At 44.3% G+C, this 19,203-nt stretch overlaps 1 protein-coding gene across 1 annotated transcript in view; it reads left to right on the forward strand.

Moving 5' to 3' along the window:
* The window catches only part of CEP192 (centrosomal protein 192), a 211,938-nt gene that overhangs the window by 120,311 nt on the left and 72,424 nt on the right, over nt 1-19,203 (forward strand). The window contains 2 exon segments of the mRNA XM_074943491.1: nt 8,303-8,421; nt 14,549-14,725. Coding sequence (XP_074799592.1) covers nt 8,303-8,421; nt 14,549-14,725 — 296 coding nt within the window.

A 19,203-nucleotide genomic window follows, 5' to 3' on the forward strand; every position in this document is an offset into this window, starting at 1 on the left:
TCAAACAGTCTCAGACCATATTCCCTGCCTCCAACCAGCTAAACAAAGCAGTGTCTCTGCTCTCTTACTTGCACTCGTCCTGGTTCTTAAAGCCATTCTAAAGCTGTAGTAATGAATCCAGTTCTTTTCTCCTAGCCTTCCTTTCCTTGGTTCTCTGGAGACCAATTTGAAACAACAAAGATCTTTCCCAGAATAAGACATCTATTATGTTCCCCGTTTTTCCTGCTTTCCTATCCCATGGCAAAGCTGGTCAAATAGAGCAGCATAGGCATTTAAGGCCCCTCTCCACAGGCTAAAACTCAAAAATAGCACTATCTAGGAAGAGGGACTGAATCTCAGCTGGGAGACAGAATCTTCCCTTTAACTCACATAAGGCTGGAAATCAAAGAAGTTATTTCAGATCTTCATCCTCTATAATTAGCTTCAATTCTTACCCGAAAAAGTTTTCAGATTACAATAACCCTAAACTAGACAAGTATCATAGAATATCAGCGTTGGAAGGACCCTCAGGAGATCATCTAGTCCAACCCCCTCTCAAAGCAGGACCAATCCCCAACTAAATCACCCCAGCCAGGGCTTTGTCAAGCCTGACCTTAAAAATATCTAAGGAAGGAGATTCCACCACCTCCCTAGGTAACAGATTCCAGTGTTTCACCACCCTCCCAGTGAAAAAGTTTTTCCTAATATCCAACCTAAACCTCCCCCACTGCAACTTGAGACCATTACTCCTTTTTCTGTCATCTGCTACCACTGAGAAGATTCTAGATCCATCCTCTTTGGAACCCCCTTTCAGGTAGTAGAAAGCAGCTATCAAATCCCTCCTCATTCTTCTCTTCCATAGACTAAACAATCCCAGTTTCCTCAGCCTCTCCTCATAACTCATGTGTTCCAGTCCCCTAATCATTTTTGTTGCCCTCCACTGGACTCTTTCCAATTTTTCCACATCCTTCTTGTAGTGTGGGGCCCAAAACTGGACACAGTACTCCAGGTGAGGCCTCACCAGTGTCGAATAGAGGGGAACGATCACATCCCTCGATCTGCTGTCAATGCCCCTACTAATACATCCCAAAATGCCATTGGCTTTCTTGGCAGCAAGGGCACACTTTTGACTCATATCCATCTTCTCGTCCACTGTAACCCCTAGGTCCTTTTCCGCAGAACTGCTGCCTAGCCATTCGGTCCCTAGTCTGTAGCGGTGCATGGGATTCTTCCGTCCTAAGTGCAGGACTCTGCACTTGTCCTTGTTGAACCTCATCAGATTTCTTTTGGCCCAATCCTCTAATTTGTCTAGGGCCCTCTGTATCCTATCCCTACCCTCCAGCATATCTACCTCTCCTCCCAGTTTAGTGTCGTCTGCAAACTTGCTGAGGGTCCACACCATCCTCCAGATCATTAATGAAGATATTGAACAAAACCGGCCCGAGGATCGACCCTTGGGGCACTCCACTTGATACCGGCTGCCAGCTAGACATGGAGCCATTGATCACTACCCAATGAGCCCGACAATCTAGCCAACTGTTTATTCACCTTGTAGTGCATCCATCCAGCCCATACTTCTTTAACTTGCTGGCAAGAATACTGTGGGAGACCGTGTCAAAAACTTTGCTAATGTCAAGGAACAACACGTCCACCGCTTTCCCCTCATCCACAGAGCCAGTTATCTCGTCATAGAAGGCAGTTTGATTAGTCAGGCATGATTTGACCTTGGTGAATCCATGCTGCCTGTTTCTGATCACTTTCCTCTCCTCTGAGTGCTTCAGAATTGATTCCTTGAGGACCTGCTCCTTGATTTTTCCAGGGACTGAGGTGAGGCTGACTGGCCTGTACTTCCCAGGATCCTCCTCCTTCCCTTTTTTAAAGATGGGCACTACATTAGCCTTTTTCCAGTCGTCCGGGACTTCCCCCTATCGCCATGAGTTTTCAAAGATAATGGCCAATGGCTCTGCAATCACATCCGCCAACTTCTTTAGCACTCTTGGATGCAGCGCATCCGGCCCCATGGACTTGTGCTCGTCCAGCTTTTCTAAATAGTCCCGAACCACTTCTTTCTCCACAGAGGGCTGGTCATCTCCTCCCCATGCTGTGCTGCCCAGTGCCATAGTCAGAGAGCTGACCTTGTTTGTGAACACAGAGGCAAAAAAAGCATTGAGTACATTAGCTTTTTCCACATCCTCTGTCACTAGGTTGCCTCCCTCATTCAGTAAGGGGCCCACACTTTCCTTGACTTTCTTCTTGTTGCTAACATACCTGAAGAAACCCTTCTTGTTACTCTTAACATCTGTTGCTAGCTGCAACTCCAGGTGTGATTTGGCCTTCCTAATTTCACTCGTGCATGCCCAAGCAATATTTTTATACTCTTTCCTGATCATTTGTCCAATCTTCCACTTCTTGTGAGCTGCTTTTTTGTGTTTAAGATGAGCAAGGATTTCACTGTGAAGCCAAGCTGGTCGCCTGCCATATTTACTATTCTTTCTACACATCGGGATGGTTTGTCCCTGTAACCTCAATAAAGATTCTTTAAAAAGAAGAGAGGTGGTTCTTTGAGTGATTGCTTATATCAGTTCCAGTTAGGGGTGTGTGTACTGCATGCATGGCAGCTGGAAGGTTTTTCACCAACAGTACCCGTCAGGTTGGTCTGGGCGCCCCCTGGGGTCACACCTTCATGGTGCTGAATATAAGGCCCTGCCAACCTGCCACCACTTCAGTTCCTTCTTGCAGCCTGTGATGGTTAGCGGAAATGCTCAGAGCTCTTGCTTTGCAAGCGCAGCTTCTCCAGTAGTTCGAACTCTTGTCCTGTAAATAGGTAGGTTTATAGCACTATAGTTTAGTATAGTGCTAGATAAGTTTCAGTTGGGTGTAACCACCCCCCCTTTTACCCCTTTTTCCCTGGTACCAGGGAATGCCTCGATCCGCAGTGTGTGGCAAGAAGTGACCCCCCCACTTCCTGCTTTAAGTGTTTGTGGGAAAGCCACCAGAAAGAATGCTGCAAGATGTGCAGAGGATTTCGTCTGAGAGGGATCAGTGCCTCAAGATCCTGCTAATGGAGGCTGCTCTACATCCTCACTTGGACCCTAGCTCAGTGGAGCTGACGCCGAGCACCTCAGCATCTGTGCACAGTGTGCCAGCACTGACAAGGCATGAGTCGGTGCTGAGGAAGGACTCTGCCCGAGACCTTTGGCACCGGCAGGGTTCCCCACATAAGCGTTCCACACAGGGCAGTGGGCAGCACCATTCTCAATCCCCTGTTCCCCACAGGAAGAGGACACCCAAAAGGGGCTGCTCCCTCAAGCCCAGACTGGTGCAGGAGCCCACCACCATGAGATCTGTGTTGGGCCACGGGAGTTCGGCTCCACTGACAAAGGTCACAACGACTCCTGCCCCAGCACAGGAACAGTCGAGTCCAGGCTCCCAGCACTCCCCTCTCTGGGAGGACCACGATCTCCAGCTGCCTTCCACGCTGGAGGCAGTCGAGGCCGCCAACAACCTCATTGCCTTTGCAGCACCACCTTCCCCTCCTAGGTGAGACAGGACACCGAACTTGGTTTCAGCGGCACCCATGAGACCCTCTGTGCCGTCCAGAAGCAAACCTGCAATGGTACTGCACCAGTTGCCATCTCCTTGGTACCAGTCACCTGTACAATCCACCACTGGATCAATAGGGGAGTGGCACTGGTCTCAAAGTTCCAGGCACCACTCCCCGGCACTGCGGGCATCGCTCCTCCGTGGTCCTTGTATAGTGAGTGCTTGGAGTTGGAAGCAGACTCCCACAGGTCCAGGAGGAGCAGTTGATCCAGGTCTGACAGATGCGAGCAACAGGAGACTCATCCAGTGCCGTGGCCTGTCAGTGGCAGGCCCCTAATCAGTGGCCATTCTGGACCCCCTGGACATTCCGCCAGGGCTAGAGCCAGAGGTCCTACTCTAGGTCAGTGTCGGTGGCCTTAGCTTCATAAGTGCCTCTGGCACCTATCCAGGGGCAGGACCTAGCGTTGGCTGCACCAACACCTCCGGCACCCACTGCACCACTACTAACATCAACTGCGCCGGAATACTAGGTGCTGCATGATCCCCTTGGTGCCATGGTCAGGGAACAGGACCTGGAGGAGAGTGGGGTGTGCCAGCAGCTGCTGAGGAGGGCCGCGCAGAACCTGGGGATCCAGGTGGAGGTCGTCATCGAGACATCAGACCCCATGGTGGACATTCTTGCCCCTTCTGGTCCCTCCCGAATTGCCTTGCCGTTTATCAAAACAATTCAAGGTACCACCAAGTCGCTGTGGCAAACCCCTGCTTCTTTACCACCATTAGCAAAGAGGAACAAACAGAAATACTTCCTTCCCTCTAAGGGGTTCGAGCACCTTATCACATGTCTCCCGCTAGATGCCTTAGTCGTATCAGTGGCTAATTAACGGGAGTGCCAAGGCTATCAGAGACGCTTCCTAAAAAACTGGGAGGCTGAAAAGCTGGACTTCTTTGGAAGAAAATCTATTCAACGGGGAGACTCCAGCTCCGAATTTCTATTCACCAGGCTGTTCTCAGTAGATACAGCTACAAGTCCTGCAGAGCAATGGCAAAATTTATGGAGCTGTTGCCACAAGACTCCAGGGCAGAGCTCTCCTCCTTGGTAGAGGAGGGCAAGCTCATTGCCTGGGCTTCGCTGCAGGCAGCCCTCAACGTGGTGGATTCGTCCACTCACACTATGGCCTCTGGGGTAGCTATGAGAAGGAGCTCCTGGCTGCAGGTCTCAGGTGTACCATTTGAGGTCCAACAAACCATCCAGGACCTCCATTTTGGGAGCTCGACCCTCTTTTTCAGAAAAAACGGACTTGCAGCTTCACAGCCTCAAGGATTCGAGGGCCACCTTCAAATCCGTTGGCCTGCACGCTCCCGCTACCTAATGGAGGCATTTCAAGCCGGAGCCCCCACCTTGTTTTTACCACCCTCAGAACAGGCAGGACTTTTCTTGGCGGCGGAATAGAAATAACAGGAAAAGACCTCACTCTTCCTCAGCCCAGGGCTCTGGGCAGGTGAAACAATCCTCTGGCCAGAAGAAGAAATTTTGAAGATGCGACTGGGGGCGACGCACCAGTCTGAACTGCAGATCCATCCCACCTCTCCTTTTTGTGCCAACTGTCCCGTTTCTGCCCTGCCTGGGCCTGTATTACATCGGATCGCTGGGTACGCCGCACGGTAGAAAGGGGGTCCGCCCTCCAGTTCTCCCTGCCTTCCTACTCCTTCCCCGTCCCTCTTCAGGGACCCTTCTCACGAGCAACTCCTTGTGCAGGAGGTGCACTCGTTCCTAACTGGAGGCAGCGGAAAAGGTTCCTCAGGAGCTGAAGGGGAAGGGTTTCTATTCACGGTATTTCCTAATACCAAAAGCCTAAGGCCCATCCTAGACCTGTGAAATCTCAACAAGTTCATGAAGAAACTGAAGTTCCGCATGGTCTCTTTGGCCTCCGTTATCCCTTTCTTGGATTTGGGGGACTGGTATGCCACCCTGGATTTGAAGGACGCTTACACACAAAGTACCTCAGGTTCATGGTGAATCACACTCATCAGTTCATTGTCCTACTGTTCAGCCTGTCAGTGGCTCCTTGAGTGTTTACCAAGTGTATTGCAGTCATGGCTGTGTTCCTACGCAAGTGCCAGGGGCAGGTGTTCCCGTACCTCTACAACTGGCTAATCAAGGGCTGCTACAGGGTGCAAGTGGAGACACTAGTGAGCATCATGCGGTCTACTTTCGATGACCGGGGCCTTCTACTGAAGGTACAGAAGTCAGTTCTGTCCCCCGTTCAGCGGATAGTTTATAGGGGCGGTATTGGACTCTAAACAGGGGAGAGCGTATCTCCCAGAGTCGCACTTCCGGTCTCTGTGCAACATATGAAGTCTCAGGTAGTTCCTCATTAGAAATTACATGTTTTTCCAAGGCCACAGAATCTTGAGAGATAAGGATTTGTTGTGACTTATTTGCTGTCCATCTTCAACCTCCTCAAAATATTTAACAACTTAAGTCATGACTGAAGAAAGTGTCTTTGACCATTGTTTATGAAATCCAGGAGGCTGTTGGTAAGAGCCATGGTAGCAAATTCAGTGGCTAGTTTTAAATCAAATCCTGGGCAGAGCATAATTAAAACAAATCCATGTCTGAGAAGGCTGTAGGCAAATCTTATTAATGGGGAAGTTTCTTAGGTAGTAGTTGAAAATATGGACAAGACAAAGTATTTGCTCGCTACGCCTGACAAGCGTAAAAATTAAAAGCCCTCATACAGGAGCGAAAGATTAATACTCACAGCAATAGGTGCGTGAGAGATGAGATGTAAGCATGGAACTCCAGAGAGAAACAGATCATGAAATGAGCCCAATTTTGTCAGTAAGTGTATACAGTCAGTCTAACAGCAATCAAGCTTGCCCCCACCCGGAAATAGATCTAGCCTACAATTCATAGACTGTACCAAACTCAGCAAGTAGGTACAGGAGAGTGTAGTGGGATTATTCTGGAATTTCAGGCTCCTCCACGTCTGATCTTAATTTCCCTTCCAAACTTCAGGTATTCAGAGAAGCATCAAACTATTGTGAAATAAGTTACACACCACCTGGAATGAGGGAAATACAGACTGCCCTTCAATGTGAAAGATACTCAGGACTGTATCGCTAGCATTACCAAAAATCTCAGTTGGGAATTGGCCCCATATACTGGCCACTGAAAAAGCACCAGAAAGAGACAATCCCTGATTTGAAGGGCTTAAAATCTCAAGACTCCATATTTTTCATAAAATAAAGATCTGAGGAATGCAAGCGGTCATACATTTTGTTGCCTTTGACCTATTTAGTGTAAGGAGACTGTAGCTTCCAGAACTATTACAGTCTCTCCAGGAGACTTCCTGATATTAGATCTGGTAGAAACTTCTCCATATACCCGCCATATTTTACTACCAGAAGTTACTTCAGTTTGTCTTTTGGAAGTAGCTACTAGCAATACAAAATGCTGCTCTTCAGCCTGTCTGCTTCCCTCTTCTCTCTGTGTTCATGAAGGTATTGGTAATAGGCTGAAGAGTACAGAGAATTCTAAATGCTCATTCCTATCAAGCATCACTCAATGTTAGATGAGGTGACTTGAAAGACCCTTTCTGTGCTTTAAGCACAGGGGATTATGGTGAATTTTAAAAAGTTCCAGAGCAAATCGTACTTTACAGATAAAACAGAGGGAGGGTCAATCTTCCTGAAACAACAGAAATTTGTTAAGATCTGGACACTAATCTCCATGATGTCTGTCCTCCATCCAGTCCTGGCTGTAGTTCCGAGGTAACATCTGTAAGATTACTCCATGGACGGGGGGCCTCCTAGATATTTCTTGAAGGCTCAGAACTGCGCTGTAAAAGATGCTGAAGAAAGAGAGGGCAATTTCCACTGTCTAGTCACCTGGTTGGTTGAAGCATGAAGCCAACCTTCTAGTAGATCTTCCCTTCACAGACTGGATTCCAAAAAATACTGACCATAAATGCTTAGCTTTCTGGGTTGGAAATGTACTTGGTGCACCATAAGTTACAGAGGATGTGATCAGGGTCAGAGATTTCAGCACACTGCTGTCTGAGATGAGCAGTCAGACCGGATTTTCTGGTCTTTCAGGATCACCTGAGAGGATTATGATTCTGGTCCAACTGGGAAAACAAATTGGAAGGAGGCACAAGAAGCTCAAGCCTAAACAACGAGCAATGCATTCTCTCCTAGCTTCTATCAGGGTAATCCATATTCAAGTGCCACTGAAAATCAGAGCAGCCTAGTTGAGCTTTCAGACACCTTGGAATGGTCCCTGAACCAGGAGTGTTTTCTGGCTGATACCACAGGAACTAAGCCACTCTATCTGCGACCAATCAAAATGCTCACCTTTCCCCCACTACTTATGTTTCCATATTGCTTGCTATGTTCCAATCCTATATGCGTGGACAGAAGTCTGGATCCGTAAAGTAAAACTTACCTGACGTCATTTTGTGGAGTTACTTCTTCCCAATCGACTCCACCCAAAATGTTCTCTGGGTTCCTCTACAGTGGCTTCTTCATTGTCTGTGTATGTCATTAGCGTAGTTGAATAAGAAATTTCTATTTAAGCATTTATATTTAGTTTGCTAACGTAGGGTTTCTGCACAGTGTTGGAACTATTATTTAGTGCAGGATTGTTGGCCGTTTTGGGAATTTCCCATGTATGTGTCTAGGCTGCATCTGATATATGTACTGAAAGAGAGGCATAACACATCATATCAGACTGGAGGGGATTACTCCTAAAAAAGTAAATTTGTTTTTGTATCTTTAGACATCAGGTCAAGACAACTGCATTTCTGTTGAACCTGAGGATCTCTTCCTTATGCCTGGAGAAGAGCAAGAAGTGGCAGTCCTATTTTCTCCAAAGGATTTAAAAACCAGTAGTGAAAGGTAAGGTATAATCTGCTTGATGATCAGTTATTTAAAACAGAGGTTCTCAATCTGGGGGTTGTGAACAGATGTTAAAGGGTCCCACATAATTTCATATAATTCAGAGTAAGGGATTTTTTATCAGGATTTGCCAGCCTCCCAAGTATCTTGTATTTATTGCAATTTTTTTTTTGTCATTTAGCTTCTTAGATGTTCAAGGATTGATTCTAAGCATTTTAAATGTGTCTACTAGACTGGGAGCAGAGGGTGGGGGAAAAATAGTGTGATCCTCTTTTCTCCTGGTTTTATTTCCTGAATGCAGAGATCTTTGCTCTCGAATTAGTTCTCCAGTTCCTTTGGAAAGTCTGATTCCTGGTAATTTTTCTACAAGTGTCCACTGTATATACCCACTGTTGGGCACGTCAACTGGTGCAGTGTGGATGGTGGAATCTTCTGGTGGCAGCGCTTGTTAGAGCGTTCATGCACCCCTTCTACTCTTTCCTGTCAGCAGTGTAGCATGTTTTGAGGGCACGGCCAAAGAAGGGGGCATGGCACCAGTGGGCCTCCTCGGTGACTTGCAGGCACCACAACAAAAGGAAATGTACCCTCCAAATTACAAGGATAGCTAAAACTAGTGCCTTCTATTTTTGTAGATTAGTTTTAGGATGTTAGTTTAGCTAAGATAGTTTAGTTAGATATTTACCTGGCATAATATCGTGGCAGAACTGAACTTGAAAAAGCCCAGATTTAAAAGGTGTACATCATGCTCAGCGGTCTTCCCAGCATCCTATAATCATGTCCAGTGCCTGAAATCTTAGGAGAAAAATATTCTCCTTCACATTATGCTATTTACAGCATATTTACTTCTCGGGCCCATAAAGAGAGACAGAAAAGACTTCCATGTGCTTTTGTTATAAGAGGCTTTGTCAGCCAAACCTCTGGGGCCATATATAGCTATAGGATGCGAGGGTAAGGCTCGGACATTTGTAGGGACAAAATCAGGAAAGCCAAGGCAAAGCATGAGTTACAGTTGGCAAAGAAATGCTAGAGACAACAGGAAGGGGTTCTTCAAATATGTCAGACAAAAAAGAAAGATCAAGGACATTGTGGGTCCGCTGCTCAATGGAGGTGAGCTGGTAACGGAAGATGATAGTAAGGCAGAGCTGCTCAATGAATGCCTACTTTGCTTCAGTCTTCTTTTAAAAAAAAAAAAAAAAAAAAGTGACCAGATGACTAGCAAAGTTACCACAGACGGTAAAGGAGAAGAGATGCAGATTGGGATAAGAAAAGAACACATCAGAGATCTTCTGACCAATCTGAATTAATTCATATCAGTGGGGCCAGATGCTAATTACCTGAGGGTACTGAAGGAATTAATTGAGGAAATCTCAGAGCCGCTGGTAATAACTTGTACAAACTTGTGCAGGACAGGAGAGATCCCGGAAGATGAGAAGGGCTAACTTTAAAAAGGGGAAAAAGGAGGAGCTGGGAAAATATAGGTCAGCCTAACTTCGATACCTGGGAAGCTACTAGAGCAGAGGTGGGCAAACTACGGCCTGCGGGACTGTCCTGCCCGGCCCCTGAGCTCCTGGCCTGGGAGGCTAGCCACCAGCCCCTCCCCTGCTGTCCCCCCTTCCCCTGCTCATGCCACTGCGTGGGCAGTGCTCTCGGCTGCAGGGCTGCCTGCTCATGCAGGGCTGCCTGCTCATGCAGGGCAGTGCGGCAGTGTGTCTAGCTCCAGCCGGGTGGCACGGCAGCCAGACATGCTGCTCTGAGTGGCATGGTAAGGGGGCTGGGGCCGGATAAGGGGCAGAGGGTCCTGGGGGGCAGTTAGGGGACAGGGGGCGGTTGGATGGGGTGGAGGTTCGGGGGGAGGGCAGTCGGGACGGGGAACAGGGTGGTTGGATAGGGCAGAGGTTCTGGTGGGGGCAGTCAGGGGATGGGGAGCGGGGTGGGGGTTTAGATAGGGAGTGGGGTCCTGGGGGAACGGTTGGGGGCGGTCAGGGGACAAGGAGCAGGGTGGGGGTGGATGGGTTGGGGATTTTAGGGGGGCAGGCAGGGGGCGGGAAGTGGGAGGGGGTGGATAGGGGCAGGGGCCAGGCTGTTCGGGGAGGCACAGCCTTCCCTACCCGGCCCTCCATACAGTTTTACACCCCGATGCGGCCCTCAGGCCAAAAAGCTTGCCCACCCCTGTACTAGAGCAATGTTTTTCTATCTTAATCCAAACCAGAAGGAGAAACTAGGGCATTCTTTGAAGCTTAATGGACCTTCAAAATGTATTTAGACATAGAAGAAACAGTCCAGGGAATGGATTCCCTTCTTGTTCTCTTCCAAGATTAGAAGAGGCCTCGGGAAGTCCTGATGAAGTCCATTTATGGGCAAATGGATCAGGTTCTTAAAAGACTGCAGAAGATCTCTCTCCAATAAGATTTAAAGCTAATTCCTTTAGAGCCACGGGCTAGAGAAAGGGAGGTATCTGTGGCCAAATTAGCAAAGCTGCTTTCTGGCACTTATTGCACATGAGTGTGCCCTTTGACTACAAAGTGCTCAGGGCTTCTGTGAGATACTTTTTCTTCAGGACAGTGTGTGCAGGGGTTAGAGATTCCCGATTCCCATAACTCTCCTTTAGCCGCTCACTTCGATGTCAGTTTCAAGTCTTTTCCCGTAGATTGATAGATTCTAAGGCCAGATGGGACAATTGTGATAATCTAGTCTGACATCCTATATAATATGGGCCATAGAACTTCCTCAGAATAATTCCTTTTGAATCAGAGCATATCTTGAGTTAAAAATTGCCAGTGATGAAGAATCCACCAAGACCCTTGGTAACTTGTTCCAATGGTTAATTACTGTTAAAAATTTACATCTTATTTCTAGTCATAATTTGTCTAACCTCAACTAACTTTTGCATATGCATGGTGCTCACTTAATAAGCAGCTGTTCAATATTTTTCTCATGTTTGTTTAGTGTGTGACCTTCTGCCTTACTTACTGCACGCTATTCAAACCCTGCTCGAGAGACAGAATTCATTTCCTCATGGGCTTTTCTGTGGTGCTCATCAGTATAGTATTCAAGGGCATCACAACATGAATTTATTTTCACAACATAACTTGCATATTAAGGGGGAATTATCCTCATTTAACAAGGTGGGAAGTGAGACACAGAATCAAGTCAAAAGTAGTCACGAATTTTGGTGTCCAATTTGAGACATTTAAGACCTGATTTTTCAAGGTATTTAATATGTTGTAGCATTTGACACATTCAACACACAGCTTAGATTGAATTTAATTGCAGCTGTGAGTGCTCACCTCTTCTGCAGTCTCAAGTCAGGGACTCATAGAATAAGGAGTGTAATTAGTGGCCTTCTCTGAGAAGTTTTGTGTAAGTAACTGATACTTCCAGGGGGCATTCAGTGTTGTGAGGGCTCCTCGCTACTATCTGCCTATAGCATGAGGAGGCCTTGTCTGAGCATGCCAGGGGTCAGCTCCCCGATGCCACAGGCTACACAAATACTCCCCTCTCACCTGCGCAGGCTTAGCTGTCCCTCAGCAGTAGGGTGACCAAATTTCCCGAAGTGAACATTGCATTGGGCTGGCCTGAGGGATTTCCTCCCATCCCCCCCAGCAAGGCTGGCACAAGGGTCACCCCATCCCCTCCTCCTACCCCCGGCAGGGCTGGCTCGAGCGGGGCCCCCACCGTGGCACTGCTGAACACACCCCTGAACTTTCCTCCATGTCCTCTTAGAGGGGTGCGCCCCACTTTTTTAGCAAAACTGGGCCTTGATCATCAGTTGGCAAGAGCAATCCAGACAAATGCCCAGTTTTGCCAAAAAACTCAGGATGACCAGGACAGGGCATAAAAAGGGGACTGTCCTGGCCAAATGGGACATATATGATAACCGTACTCAGCAGGTAAACAATAGGTATGCTACAATCTGAGTGCTTTGAGCTTCCCCCTTGAGTGTCCAGCCCCTGTTACACTGGACACTTGCAGAATTCACAGATAAGGTGTTCCCAAAAGAACATAATTTTTAGTATGTATACATGACTCTTTACATATTATCCATACATTTCACAATGGTTGATATTCACTTGGACATAAGCTTTCATTAGAGGTCCTACATGACATCTTTTGGCAAACTGTTATGTAGGGTCCAAACCCAAGAGATCCCTCTAAACCCTCTTTGCGCCTGTGCAGTGTGCTAGTTGGCACGAAGAGGTCCCTGGATCACAATGGCTTATTTCGTATCACGTAAGAAATCTGTGGTAGAGGACGGTATACAATCTACTTCTTCAGTGGAGAATTCAGCTGTCTTAACCATAAAACCGTCTTTTGTCTTTCTGCACTTCGCTGCCTTGTTTACTACACACCTTCCAATTTCAGCAACAAATGAGGCAGGTGTCCTACCGACAACAGCCCACTTCACAACACAGCCCTCATTTCATCCCTGGACTACTGTTCATCTTGTTCATAGAATGAAGCAGAGGTCCGGGAGGGAAGGGAGGGGAAGTATGTGGTCATGGAATTACTGTATAATAATGCATATGCACAAGAGAGCTGAATTAAGGTAGCATAGACAACCATAATTTTAACACTTCCAAAGTGCTTGACTTTTCAACCTTACAGTTCTTTGAATGTAGGGTTTTGTGTGTAATTTCCATGGTGTTTAAAAAAGCAAACATAATAATCACATTCCATCATGTGGTATATTGAGACCCACATGGTTCATCAGCAGGGTTGGATTTAGATGTGTGCTATAGACTCCTGCCACTTGAGCTAATGGAATTAATTATAGGAATAGTAAATTGTTGTTTTCTGTGGACCAACACTAGAGGGAGATGGGACACTGTGCCAGTATGTTTCCCAGATGCTATTTGCTGACAGCAGAGGAATGGTGAGACTAGGGAATCTTGAGTTTCATTCCAGGCTTTGGATGGGAGTGTGCTCTAATAGTCACAGACACCTTCTGTGTCTTTGCTCCCCCCCCCCCCCCCAAAAAAAAAAAAAAAAAAAGCTTGACCCTTCTGCCCATGTCCTTCAGTGTGCCCCTGATCCAGTCCTTTCTGTTCCCTATCTCTGGCTCTTCCTCTCAGTCTCAACTGAGGCTTCCTATACAGTAATTCATAGTCTCACTCCTCTGGACTCCTCACTAGTCTCCCCATCCCCCAGCTCCTTGTTCCCAGTATTGGTTAGGATGTCGGGGGAGAACTGGCATTGCCTGCTGTTTATGTAATCTGTCTTCCCCCCACCAGTTGGTTCCCAATCCCAGTCTATTTACCCAACTAGTCCAAGGCTTCCCCCAGCTCCTTGTCCTATATCTTCCCCCCATGGCTCCCACTCCTTGTTTCCTTGACCAGCTAGTTCCAGTTCCTTCACCCCAACCAGTTTCACATGCTCCTCCCTTCGGTCCCAGATCCTTGTCCCAGGCTACTTCCTCTGCTGTGCTCAGCCCAACGTCCAGGTCTTGTCATCTTTATATTCAAATAAGGCAGTTTTCTCCTCCATGCTGCCTGGGCCAAAGTGCGTGGATGGTTAGTGAGAGCACAGGAGAGAAAGGGTCTCAGTTCTAGTGCCTTGGCCCACAGCAGTAATTGCTGGGAAAGTCCTGCTCAGCCCTGGGCTTTCCAAGCATGGACAGAATCTTAGGGAAATCTAACTGAGGAGCTCTAGCAGGTCTTTACTGGGTATGTGCAAGTTAAAGTTTTTTTTTGTTTGTTTTTTGAAGTCTTGTAACTTGGCCGAACTTGAGTGGATTTTCACGTGGATGACAAAAGCATATCCCTGACATGCTGTACACCCCGTGGATAAATTTGAAGTCTGATTCAAAGCATGGGGTACTAGTGTCTCTCAAAGAAAAGGTTGCCAAAAATTTTAGATGCACAAAACAGTATTTTCCCCAACATTGTTTTTGGAAATGGCACATTTGTTTGAAATTTTCCATGATGAGGGTGTCTCAAACAATTTAAAGTTTGGCGATTGAAAATAGGGTCTTACATTGGGAGTGGTTACCCAACACTTTTTGGATGCAGCAACTTGCCTTGCCTAAAATAAATACTGTGGGTAATGTTATATACAACTAATTTACGTGACCATTTGCATGATGAAATCCCATGCTTATCAGCTGACTTTCAGGATTTTCTACTTGTAGTATCTTGAAAATCCTTGTGTTGCCATCTGGACCTCAGTATGAAGTGGTGATAAAAGGTGAGGTGAATATTTTGGGAAACAGACCACTGGCAACGACTTCCTGCTACTCAGACATTCCACCCATTCTCTCCAATAAGCAGTTCATGGCATGGGGAGGGGTTACGCTCGGAAGAACAGTGTAAGTACCAGCAGTTCAGTTCTTCACATTTAATGTCCCATTAATATTGAAATGCACTTGTTTGCAGAGTAAATTTTTTTGCTATGCTTGCATTTAGAGACTGAAAATGCAATGATAGACTGGTTTTATTAAATGTCTTCCTAAGTTCATGTACCTAATGTTGAGCGTACATTATGTGTATAAACCTTTTACTTTTTGTGCAGGAAATCTTTGGAGACTCGAACTGTAATCTTAACTTTCTGATGGCAGTGACTGGAAAAATATATTCTTTTCTCTAAAACTAGTTCAGGAAACTAGTTCAAACAGTTCTATAGTATTAGGAACACGTCCAAAGTATCTTGTTGGAAAATTGTGAATATATACATTGTTTTGATATCAAGCAGCCACCAGCAGTAATAGTTTGCTATAAATATGGATCACTTTAAAAGCCCTGTTTTTTAGATTTTAAGACCAGAAGGAACTACTGTGAATGTCTAGTATGATCTGTATGACACAAGCCATAGGAACTAACCTGAATCAATTCCAATCTTGACGTTAAAATTTCTATTGATGGTGAATCCATCACAACCTTTAGGAAGTTGTTCCAATGGCTAATTACTCTTATTAAAAACTTGTGCCTTATTTCTAATTTGAATTTGTGTAGCTTCAAATTCCAGCCATTAGATCTTATTATACCTATGTCTTCTAGTTTTGAAGAGCCCTCCGTTGCCAAATTTCTGTTCCCCACTTCGATACTTATAGACTGTGATCAAATCACACCATGACATTCTGTTTAGGCTTGCTGGATGAGATCTACTCCAATTCAGGATTAAACGTTTCTTTTAGCTTTTATTATGCTTGTTTTATCACCTCTTAATTATACATACATGCAATAACAGATTCAGCAGGAAAAGTAAATGATCAAGTTACTTTCCTGAGGGACAGGGCAACTCTTTTCACATCTCTGATCTCTTCAGTGTTCCTTTATTCTTTCCCTATATCTTCTCCACTCTTCTTGTCAATCCTCTACCTTTTATCCTCTGTTCTGTACCTTTATGCAGCTACCTCATCTGTGTTCTAATGAAAACATTTTCATGCATAAATTCCAATAACTAACCTAATCTACAACATTTTTGCTTATCCTCCTAAATTTTACTTTGTTCTCTCTGGTTCCCAACACATTTGTCCTTGCTATCACCCCCATTGGCTCCATCCAGTTCTTATCTTACAATAGTTGTTTTTACTGGTCTGTTTTTGTGGCCTGGGATTTTTACTTGTTAGCTTTTCTTGTTGGGAAAGTGTGTGCGCACATGATTTATTGCAAAGCTAATAGCTCTCTCTTGACTCTCTGCTTTACCTTGCTGTCTGCATAGCCAAGATTTTACAAATAAGGCACACAAACCATTTTTCTGATTTAAAAACACTCTTAGCAAAATCTGAAGTGCTATGTCAGTAGAAACATTCAAAAAGCAAAAAAAAATTTATTTACAAATTCATTTCTCTCTCATTGAATATATATTTGACTAACATGATTCATTACACAGTTCTCTAACAAGCTAATAAGATTAATATCCTTGAGTTTGTTACTATAAGGCTTGTCTTCTGATCCTTTAATCAGTCTCATGGCTCTTCTCTGAGCTCTCCCTCTCTAGTTTTTTGATACCCTTGAATTTTGGACCCCAGAACTGGACACCCATTGCTGAATACAAAGGTAATGTAACTTTCCTACTAGATACTGCCCTGTTAATACATCCCAGGATCACATTAGTCCTATAGCTACAGTGTCACACTGGGAATTCATGGTCAGCTGATTATCCACCATGACGCCCAACTTCTCTTCAGTGCCACCACTTACTAGGCTATTCTCCCAATGTGTAAATATGGCCTATGTTCTTTGTTCCTAGATGCATGACTACATTTGGCTATATTGAAACGCATATTGCTTCCATGTACCCTGCTTATCAAGCAGTCCAAAGCACTCTATATCAGTGACTTGTCCTTTTCATTATTTACTGCTCCCCTAGTCTGTATCAGCTGCAAAGGTTATCCATGACTTTTATTTTCTTCCTGGTTAAAGGATAAAAATGTTAAGTAGGTGTAGGACCAAGAGCCAGTCCCTCCAGGACCACACTGGAAACACCCACTTGATTTCAATTTCCAATTTATGTTTTGAGACTATCAGGCAATTTTTAATCCATGTAATGTGTGCCAGTTTGATTTTGTATCATTGTTTTCTTAATCCAAGTGTTGGTACAGTATCAAGTCAGAGAATTTAGAGGTCGAAGTATATTACATAACCATACTTGTAATCTCATTTTTAAAAAAGTCAATTTAAGGTCTATTTTCTATAACAACATGCTGGATTGGCATAATGTTAGCCTCTTTTAATTCTTTGTTAATATAGAGTCATGTATCAGCTGACACTTTTGCATGGGATCAATGTCAGGCCTATAATTTCCTGTATCATCCCGTTTTCTTTTTTTTCTTTTTTTAATATTGGTACAACATTAGCTTTCTTCCAGTATTCCCAGACTGATTGAAAATTGACATTAATGGTCCAGCTAGCTCTTTTAAAACTCTCTGAAAGTTATCCACGGCTGATGATTGTAAAACTATCTGTCTTCAAGAGCTGATGTTCAATATCATCCCGAATTATCGTTTAAATGGGAAGTATTTCATCACTATATGATATGAAAACATCATCTGCCTTTTTTCCAAATCTAGAACAAAAACTTACCAAACTCTTATGCCACCTTGGAATTATTGACCATTCTGCAGTTTCCATCTAGACCAACATCGTTAGGATTCCTTTTGTTCCTAATAAACTTAAATTGCTGTTGGCCAAAGATTTCTCAGTGTCTCCTTTAGCTTCCCTTATCATTTTTCTATATTTCCTAGCTTCTAGTTTATATTCATTGCTATCAACTTCCTATTTTTTCTGTTTGTTAATATATTGCTTTAACTTTTTTATAGCTGCTTTCACTATCCTTCAAAATCAGGCTGATTTTTTGAAACCAGGGTAGCCCTCTTTCTCTATTGTGGGATCGTAGCTTTATGAGCATCTAGTAAAATGTTCTTAAATAGTTTCCAATTATCATTTTAAAGTGATCCATATCTATTGCAAAATATTAATGCTGATGGCTTTTTTCTTAGAAAAAATATTTTATTTTGCTTTTTGTTTTAATTTCCAGTTAGGGTAACTTTTAAATATATTAGTTGGTGAATATGTATAGTTCTTTTTAGAAAAGTGTGTTTTCAGGTACTTCATTGCTGATGTTTATATACACACACACACTCTCTCTAAACTACTGTATTACCCTGATGTGAATCAAGTAAAAAACGTTATTTAGAATGTCTTAATAAAATGAGCTTTATGAAAGGAGTCATGTGGTCGGCTATGAAATATTGCAGTTGTGCAGGTATCTAGTGCTGATTCACAGGCTAGAAATATAGTTCACCATTTAAAGTTTTATAATTGCCTCTTTCAAGTATTAGACACTAACATGGTGATTCTTATATAAAATCTTTCATTAGATGAAAGGTAAAACTAGTAAAGAGCTCTTTGGAAGGTTATTACAGCATTTACATGTTAGCATATGTTTTAAGCTCTCGTAACTTAAAAAGCATCTCTTCTCGTATTCCTTCTTGAAATTTGTCTTTTCGGCAATGTGTAGTCTAGGATTTAAAAGTGTGATGTTAATATATATTGGGATGGAGAGAGCCTTGTAATATAGATCTTGTATTCCACTCAAGGCAGGTTCTTGGACGGACCCCTTGTTTTCAATCACTCAAAACTTCATTTTCTGGGAAATATCACAAATCCTGTGAAATAATATCACAAATGCAATGGACATGTTAAGAACATAAGAATGGCCATACTCGGTCAGACCAATTGCTCATTTAGGCCAGTATCCTGTATTCCAGCAGTGGCCAGTGCCAAGTTCTTGTGGAGGAATGAACAGAACAGGGCAGTTATTGAATGATCCATCCCCTATCATCCAGTTCCTGCTTCTGGGAGTCACAGGTTTTGAGGACGGACCATTCCTCCAATGTTAACTGCTAATTGTCTAATCTGAGGCCTTGAAAAAGCTGCACCAGGTCAATTTAAATTGGTTGTTTAACTGATGCATAAAATGTGTGTTTTAAATTTACATAAGCCTGGTTTAAGGTGAAAGTGTCTGTTCAGCCTTTTGCACCCCATTTCACTTCAATCTGTTTAAATAACACCTTTTGTTAAAGAGGTAAAGACACCAGCCCCCAATTATGCCCTTTGGAGAGGAAGCAGTAATGTAACAACTTTCTCCAAAAGAATGTAGCAGGGTATAAATAAAAAGTGTAACAAAGAGGAATGCTATTTGCATCTAATTGGCATGCAGATAGCAGTCACTTCTGCAGCAGGTAGAACTTCAGTCCCTCTTGCTTGGTTTGAGGGGTGAGGGTCAGAACCACTATTATCCCTTTAACACGAATAAACATGTGTTTAAATAAATCCTGTGTCA

This window comes from Natator depressus, chromosome 2 (genome assembly GCF_965152275.1).
Source record: "Natator depressus isolate rNatDep1 chromosome 2, rNatDep2.hap1, whole genome shotgun sequence".
In the NCBI taxonomy this organism is placed as follows: domain Eukaryota; kingdom Metazoa; phylum Chordata; order Testudines; family Cheloniidae; genus Natator; species Natator depressus.